The sequence below is a fragment of the Lemur catta genome, chromosome 14 (genome assembly GCF_020740605.2).
Source record: "Lemur catta isolate mLemCat1 chromosome 14, mLemCat1.pri, whole genome shotgun sequence".
Taxonomy (NCBI): Eukaryota; Metazoa; Chordata; class Mammalia; order Primates; family Lemuridae; genus Lemur; species Lemur catta.
The window spans coordinates 55,207,610-55,216,051 of record NC_059141.1 but is presented as its reverse complement, the minus strand read 5'-3'; the positions used below and the strand labels follow the sequence as shown (position 1 = coordinate 55,216,051).

The following is an 8,442-nucleotide window of genomic DNA, read 5'->3' as shown; positions in this document are numbered from 1 at the left end:
CTAATCCTCAGCACTTGTACCCTGGCTTCTCTCTCTTGCACATGCAACAGGTATTGCTAGTTGATCCCCACACACCTCCTTCCTCATTAAGGAATCCTGGCATGGATTCCAGCCCCTTCTCTAGGCTGCCAGCATGTTGGATCAGAGTTGGCAAACCACCTGGAGCCTGCAGCCACCCTGAGGGTAAGCCATTGCTTCACAAACCACCAGAAGATTGCCTGTCTTTATTATGATGAACATTTATTATAGAGACAGACTGAACTTTCTTTTACATAAAGAATCTCTGGATTGGGTCAGGGAAATCCACCTGCTAGAGGTCACCACCCAGCCATCCCTGCCTCTGCCTCAGCTAAGCCCCCACTTGCTGTTTACATCTCAGGGGTCACTGAGAACAGCAGAGGCTGCCGTCCCCAGAGCCAGGCTGGTCGGTTGGGCCACGCTGGATGGAGGGTCAGGGCTCCTGGCTGCCTGCCAGGTCAGAGCCGCCCCGTCTCCCGCCCCAGTCGGTTGTCCAGAACCTGGAGTTGTCGGAGGAAGCCCGAGTTGGGACAGATATCGCGGTGGGCTTGCACTGTCTTGATGGCCTCTACCAGTGTCATGTGCTCGTAGATCATGAGGAAGGCCAGGACAAGCGTGGCGGAGCGGCTTACCCCCATGGCGCAGTGGACCAGCACGCGGCCTGTGGGGAGACCCAACTAGCATCAGCTACTTGCCCTTGAACCTCCCACCCCTTTGGGAAGAAGAGACGCCCCTGGCCATCCTTCACAGCATCCTGGAATACTGACACTGTCCTCACTGTCAAATGGGGCAACTGAGGCCCAGAGAAAGAAAGAGACTGGCTCAAAGTCCCACAGCAAGTCAGTGGCAGAGCTTAGCTTAGAGCTGGGATTCCCTTCTGGTCCAGGGTGCTTCCTCTGGCATCCTTTGCAACTCTGGGCTGGGGGAAGGGGGTTTACTCCTGGGGTCCCCTGGGTTTGCTTCAGATCACAGGGGGTACCCACCTACCTCTTTTTTCCCCAGTTCTGCCTGCTCCCCTGCTCCTGAAGCCCTATGCCAAGGCTTCATCCTAGAGGAGCCTACCCACGAGCCTCTTCTTGGCCCTGTACCCTCTGCCTGACACCTGGCCTTCCACTGAGGGATGTGGTCACGCTGATGACCACACTGGATCTTAGTTACGTCTGTGCTTGCTAGTTCCCAGGCTGTCCCTGAAGAGGACACTCACTAAATGGCAGTAGCTATTTGCCCCATGGGGTGGGAGGACTGCTGCAACAGCTGTGGCTCTGGACTCCCACCAGTGCTGCTGGAAACACGCACAGCTCCAGAGCTTCCCCACAAGCTCACCTTGGGGAACACTGAGAGCCGTTCGGATGTATCGAGCGACAGGCAGAAAGTAGACGCTGAGGTCGAAGAAGGGGTTGTCATCGGCCTCGATGCCGTAGTACTCCAAGGGCATTCCTCGGTAAAACTTGACACCTGTGTCCACCTGAAACTTGCCTGCAGCGACGTTCACAACGTGGGTGATGCCCAGCTGGGTCAGCTTGCACTTGTCCCGGGCTGCGTACCTGGGGAGGGGGCACAGGGCAGTTAGGAGGGTGGGGTAGATCTCCCTGGGTCAGCCCTGGCTGAGTTGGAACTTGTCTCCCCAACCTACAAGCTGCCCAGGGTGGAGACTAGAACCAGTGAAGGGCTCCTCCAGTTGAAGTTTAAGACTCCTTTTCACTCAGGCCAACTTTTCTGGAAGGCAATTTGGCCACGTGCATCAAAAGTCTTAAAAATGTATATATACTTTGCCCCAGCAATTCTCCTTCTAGGAACTTAATTAAAGGAAGATTCCAAAACATGCCCAGAGATATATGTAAACTGAATCTAATGATATGTAGATAGCAAAACATTGGAGAGAAAACCCCACTAAATATCCTATAATAGGAGATTAAATATGGTATATCTAAATGATGAAATACTATGCAACCACTAAAATGTTGTAGATGCAAGTAAACATGGGAAGATATTCATGCTATATTGAGAATCTGTGAAAAATACACGATACAAAAAAAGTTTTAAATGTAGTATGATTCTATTCAAAAAGCTTTCTATAGAAAAGCAGATTATAAAATGGTATTAGAAAGTGATATCATTTTTGTAAAAAAAATTGTGGCAAAGCATGTCTGTATGTGTTTTTAAAAAGTCTACAAGGATTTTATTACTGCTTATCTATGCTGGGGGGAGAATAACATATTTGTCATGTTGTTAACAAGATTTTGATCTACAGTTTCTAAATATTAAGGAAAATTTCTAAAATATATATATGTCTCTATTTTCTAAAATCTAAGAAAACTAAAAAAAAAGAAAACTTTTAGGAAAAATGACTCAATTCATTCTCTCTCTCTCTCTCTTTCTCTACACACACACACACACACACACACACACACACACACACACACACACACACAACTAGAGAAACTCACGGATGTTTTCACAGGATATATGTACTAAAATATTCCTAAGGATCACTGCTCATTATAGCCAAAAACTGAAAATGATTCAAATGTCCGCATTCAATAGAATGAATAAATTGTGATGTAATCATAAATGAATATTATACAGCAGTGAAAAGTGAATGACCTGCAGATAGACATAATAACATGGATAACTCAAAATTTTGAGCAGATGATTCTATTCATGTAATTTTAAACAACAGGTGAAGCCAATTATACTGTATAGGTGGTAAAACTTTAAGAAAAACAAGAAAATAATTCAACAATTCAAGTTAGTGGTAAACCACAGAGAAAAGGGAAAAGTTATAACGAGAAGGATTCAGTAGGGGCTTCTGGGGCAAAAGTAACGTCCTATTTCTTCACCTGGGTAATGAAGCTGTTCGTATATGTTCTGTGCACATTTCTTATGTGTGTTGTATTTCCACGGTTAGAAGTAATAATAACAAAAAAAGCAAAGGAAAATAGGGAAAGAGATGGTGGGAGGCGGTGGGTGGGTCCCACCTCTACCCTTGCAGGGCTCTGGGAGAGGCGCACGCCCCCACTCCGCCCCCACTCCCGTGTGGACCTTACAGCCTCCTGCCCCCCCACCCCCAAAGTGGGTCTTACTCACGCATCTCCCAGGAAGAGGTTGGGCCAGACCTCGTTGATGTGGTGCAGCATGGGGGCCCGACGGACCCACAGCAAGCGCTGCAGAGAAGCCAGCGTGGGTGGCTGGTAGGGGGGTATCCGGACAGCCCCATGGATCTTGGGCCTCCGGAGGTCCTGATTCTGCAGCGAATCCATCCTGGAACAGAGTGGACACGGCAGTCGCTGGAGGCAGGCTCCCCGAGGGTGGATCTAGCTGATGGGGAGGCCCATGGTGCAGTGCCCAGGTGCCACTGGGATGCCGCAGGAAGGGCCTCAGCTATTTCAGATGAGGTTATTAACCAGCTCAGCTGGGGCTGAAGCCTAGAACCCTTCCCCGGGGAACAAGGGAATCAATCCCTTGTCCCCACTGTGGAGCTGGGTGTACCTCTCTCCTGCCCTCTCCTGAGGTTGCAGGTGTAGGAAGTTTTGGCCAAGGGGTGCTTGGAGGCCCCTATTGTGGTACCTAGTCAGTGCAGATTTCATCCCTTAAGTCACTGGTCAGTTGGAACTTTCTAGGGATGGAAACCCCAGATGGCTGTGGCTCTCGGAGGACACCCAGGAAGGTCCCCCCAACCTAGGCAGCTCATCTCCAGCCCCTCCCCTGCTACTTCCAGGCTGGCCCTCGGCCGCCCCCACCACACACACTTTCAGGGGGTTGGAGATCTGCATCATCTCCAGGGTGAGAGGCAGGGGCTGTGAAGTGACTGACATTTGTTAGCATTTCCACACTGAACGTGCCAGTGCCTCTCACACGCCTTGCTTGTGGTATGTCCCTATGTCACACAACAGGAAGCTGAATTTTTTTTAAGTGATGGATGCCAAAACCCTATGGCTGATGAGTAGCCAGGCTGGGGTTTCAGTCTACTTCTGAGCTCCTTCAGCTCCATCCCCCGGCCTTTCAGTTACCGCCTTTGGGGACTCCAGAGCGGGGTCACTAACCCGTCTATGTCCTCAGGGGCGCCTGGCGCTGCTGAGCTTCGCCTCTGCCTACAGGCCCGGGTGTTCCTCTTACCCCCACAACTCAGGCCAGCAGTGCTGTCCGTCAGTCCTCCCCTGGAAGGGGTGGGTTGTGTCAGGCGTCAGCTGGCCGAGGGAGTTCGAGATCCTGCAGAGCTGGGCTGTCAGCGGCACCAGAACGTGGGGCTGGTGCCGTGTTGGGAAGGAGGGCCTACCTTGGCCAAGTGTCCCTGATCCCTTCAACCAGTAGCTAGGGAAGGTGCATACCGGGAAGAACATCTTTTCCCTTTGGTGGGTGGTGCCAGGACCAGAAAGGGAAATGGGTGCCCAGGAGGCCCCCGGCTTGGCCAAGCTCACCCAGCTGGTGGCCTGTGGGCAGGGTGGAAGTGAAGGCACAGATGTCCCCCTCATCCCCCACTGTGACCTCTCAGGGCAGGCAGAGTGGCCTGCCACCTACCTAGGGCATGGTCTGGGGCCAGGAATGGGGCAGTGGGTACAAGGGCAGGACTCAGCTCGGTGAGCAGAACGGGGCTTGGGGCAAGTTCCGCCCAGAACGCAGATGCTGTGAAGCGGCTAGAATTCCAGGCCCTCTTGGAGTCCGTGGGGGTGGGGCCTGAGACAGACCCAGGCCTGTGGACTGAAGTGGGGGTCCTGCCACCCTCCCAGGCCTCTGCTCTGCCTGGCATCTCTTCGAGATCAGAGGCTTTTGGCCCCATAACTTCCCCTCCAAAGATGGGAGGCTACCTGAAGTGGTGGGAAGAGGGAAGGGGAGAGCCGGGCTCCCTTGGGACTCTGCCATGACTCATTCCTTGGCCTCGAGCAAGTCTTCGCTCCTGTCTGGACCACACTGTCTCCTGCCCATGCTAAAGATCCTGGCATTGCCTGACTTTCAGGATTCTCTGTGGGGGGCTGACCCGGGAAGGAGCGAGGAGCGTCTGGATGTGCAGTGACTACAGAGCAGAGGGAGTAGGGTGGCGGGGAGGGGGATGCCCCCAGGCCCCAGGGGAGTCCAACAGCCGCCCTGGTCTGGAGCCACCAGATGGGGCTGCAGCAGCCCCAGGCGGGACCAGATGGGCTCTGGGCAGGCTGCTGGCGCTGGGCTCAGGCCTGTCGCGCTTGGCGTGGGGTAAGGCCGCCCTCAGGTGGCCAGTGGGTGCCTCGCAACCTGGGAGCAGGCGGCCTGGCTGCCCCTGTCGGTTCCAGAAGGGCCAAGGATTGGGCCACCGAGGGGACCCTGGGCCCAAGGCTGGAAAAAGGGGCTTTTGCCTGGACTTAGGGCTACTCCTGGTCAGGTCCCACCTAAGGCTCACTCCTGATGGTCACAGTATGCCTGCCACCTGTCTGCTCTTTCCCACTGGGGCCCAGCCCACCTTGTCAGCCAGAGTCAGGCCCAGCCACCCACCCAGGGACTGGTCCTTCAAGCCCCAGGTACACCCAAGGAAGGGGAGTCAGGGGCTACAGCAGTTCCCCTGCTTTGAGCTGCCCCCAGACCTGGGCTGTGGACAGCCCGGCACTTCCCTCTGCATCTCTTCTGCCACAGCCGGGTGAAGCACAGGCCCCGCGTCCAGCAGTGACAGGGCGTGCCCCAGCCCCTCTGCCACTCACTCTAGCCCTCGTTCTGCGCCCTGGGCTCCCCCTGCCTCCTCCCTGCTTCTCCCGCTCAGCCGAGCAAGGCAGCGGTTTTCCTGCTGCTGTGCTCACACGTCCACGCGCTGGTTTTCTGTCTTCGTCTGTACCTCTCCTCTCTACGTCGCTCCCCCTGTTTGCCGCTGTCTCCCACCCACCCCGGGAAGCTCGTGCTCCTTCCAGAACACCGCCCTGCATGCCCACAGCCTCCCGCCAGGGCACACGCTTCCTTGGGTAGGGGCAGCTCCAGGAGATGTTCCCCTGGTCTCCCCTCCTGCCCACCCTCTCTGCCTCCTCCTCCTCCTCAGGGGGGCCAGGCGGGAGTGTGGCCACAGGCCAGGTGGGGCTGGAGCTCCCAGGGCAGGACACGGGAGGAGCTGGGGCTGCCCGCGGGGAGCTGCCGCGGCCCCTGTGCTCAGCATGCAGGCCTGGGGAGGGCAGACCCGGGCAGAATTCTCAGGGCTGGGACTTGCATCTGCGTGGTCGTCTCGGAGCCAGTTTCCTCGGTGGGGCTGCTGTGAGAATTCCATGAAGTACTAAGTGTAAAGCGCCTCCCACGGGATCTGCCTCACGGGAGACGTGCGATCAATGGTGCATCTTACTATTATTATCTTTGCTATAATTACTCTCACCCTTTCAGGCTTCAGCCACATCCTCGGTAGAGGGCAACCTTCCCTAGGGGGCGGTGAGGTTTGGTCTCTATTTCTCTGTTTCTTGATGCCTCTTTCTGGGTCTAGCAATAATTGTTTTATTCACCACTTTTAAGGATGTACTATGTACGAGACAGAGCCAGGTGCCTACATTTTCTCACTGAATCCTCACAGTACCCTTATAAAGCAGGTAATATTATCATTCTCATTTTACAGATGAGGAAACGGGCTCAGAGAGGTTAAGCAATATGCCCCAGGTCACACAGCCAATAGGTATGGGAGCCAGGATTCAAGCCCAGGTCTTTCTGACTCGACTATGCTTTGTCTATGCCTCTATCTCTGACTCAGTTAGTCCCCCACCCAAACTAATACCTACCCCTGCCCAACACTCACAGGCACAGGTGCCCTGGCCCTCATTACCCAGCATGCTCAGGGATCCCCCCTGAATGAGGGGCATTCACCCACCTGTGGAGGTGTCCGGCCCAGGCTGTGATCTTTCCTGACAGGCAATCTGTGCTGCCGGCTTCCAGCCGCCTGTCTCCGTACACTTGATGCTGTTTCTATTTTTTGATTTGAGTTTAATTATAAAGCATGCTGACTGCTCCCCTCTTCCGGCCTCCCCCTGCCACTCCCAGCTTGTCCTCTGGTCCCATGGTATGGTCAGTTCCTGCCCCTCCAGGCCCAGGCCGCAGGCCCAGCCCTGCTGGAAGTAGAGGCAGGCTGGCCCGGGTGTGCCTGCGGTGTGTGTGTACGTGTATGTTGGTAGTGGGGCAGGGAGAAGGGAAATCAAATAAATCATTTTAAAAGGTCCCTTGGGCTTCAAGGGTAATGTGGAACAAGGGCAGGGAGTTTAAGCTGGAAGGATCTTCTGCAGAGGAAGATACTAGCCCAAATCACACACACACTGGCCGCGTTGACAACATCCAAACCGAGGTCCAGGGGCCCGTAGTTGGGGACTGAGGATGGCAGAACTGGCCTAAGGTTAAGATCTGGGAGACTCAGGCTGAGGGACACAGTCCAGGCCCACATACAGACGAAGGTGTGAGTGCGGTGCAGTGCAGGTCTCTATCAGAAGCTGCGTGTCCAGGCGACACTTCTGCCCTCTGCCAGGCTCCTCCCTTCCCCCAGAGGCAGGGATGTCCAGGGGCTATCTCTGGTCCAGGCCCCACTGTCCCGTGAGGCCAGTAAGATGGTCTTTAATGTCCCTCCCAAGGCTGTGCTCAGTTAGGGACCTTGGAAGTTGGCCTATTAAGAACCTTCTCTGTTATCCAGAGACCCTCCTCATACACCCCTACCTGATACTACTCCCCACTCACACTCCCAGATGATGAACACACACACCCACAGCCACACCCACGCCGGGGCTCTGAAGTCTGCGCTCCAGGGAGCTAAGGCTCAGTCCCTGCTGCTGCTCCCTGAGCCCTGGGGAGAGTCAGGGGAGGCAGCTGTGGCCAGGGGCTGTCATGAACACTTAGAGTCCCCTTCCTTTCTTCCCCCCAACCTCCAGAATTGGGGCTCCTAGTCAAGGAGCCTCAGGGCTTGGCTGAGAGGGGAGCCTACTCCCACCTGTGGGGACCGAAGACAGTGGCTGACAGGGGGTGCAGACAACAGAAGGAAGCAGACGGAGTGGCGGGCTCTTGGGTGGACCCCACGCTGGGCTCTTGTCATCTTCTGGGCATCTGCCTGGGCCAGAGCCTCCAGCAGCACCAGCAGGGACAGCAGCAGGGTGGCAGAGTGACAGAGCCCCATGGCAGGGGGTAAAGATGGGCTCTGGGAGAGAGATGAGCTCTGTGTTACAGGCAGGTAAACTAAGGCCCAGACTGGGACTGGCTGGGCCTCATTGGGGCAGGGACAAGAGCTGTCACCTAAACTAAACCTGCTTCTGCCTTGAGCCCTGTGTGTAAGGTAAAGTGGGTACAGGTGCTGAGAGAGATGAGGAGGTAGGTTTTGCATCCATGGCTTATGGACAGAAGTGACTGCTCCCCGCTCATCTTTCAGAGTCTGCAGCCCCAGACCTGCCGTGTATGGCCTCCCAGGCTGTGCACTGCACAACTCCTAGAGACTCCACTTGTACAATTTGTTAGATG

General features: G+C 55.0%; 1 protein-coding gene across 1 annotated transcript; it reads right to left on the bottom strand.

Moving 5' to 3' along the window:
• Nucleotides 1-221: 221 nt before the first annotated feature.
• Nucleotides 222-8,119, bottom strand: LOC123650275 (dual specificity protein phosphatase 13). The gene is made up of 5 exons (XM_045568934.1): nt 7,922-8,119; nt 6,821-6,915; nt 3,106-3,279; nt 1,342-1,562; nt 222-679 (listed from the first exon to the last, which is right to left on the bottom strand). Exons 1-5 carry the CDS (start codon nt 8,102-8,104, stop codon nt 477-479), a joined length of 876 nt encoding a protein of 291 aa, XP_045424890.1. The 5' UTR covers nt 8,105-8,119; the 3' UTR covers nt 222-476.
• Nucleotides 8,120-8,442: the final 323 nt, after the last annotated feature.

Bases quoted from the DNA above. Each gene is read 5' to 3' on its own strand.
- LOC123650275 (XM_045568934.1), bottom strand. From the start codon at position 8,104: ATGGGGCTCTGTCACTCTGCCACCCTGCTGCTGTCCCTGCTGGTGCTG. The intron at 6,916-7,921 runs GTGGGAGTAGGC...ATCAAAAAATAG, and splicing joins ACTGTCTTCGGTCCCCACAG to AAACAGCATCAAGTGTACGG. The intron at 1,563-3,105 runs GTGAGTAAGACC...CCCCCTCCCCAG, and splicing joins AACCTCTTCCTGGGAGATGC to GTACGCAGCCCGGGACAAGT.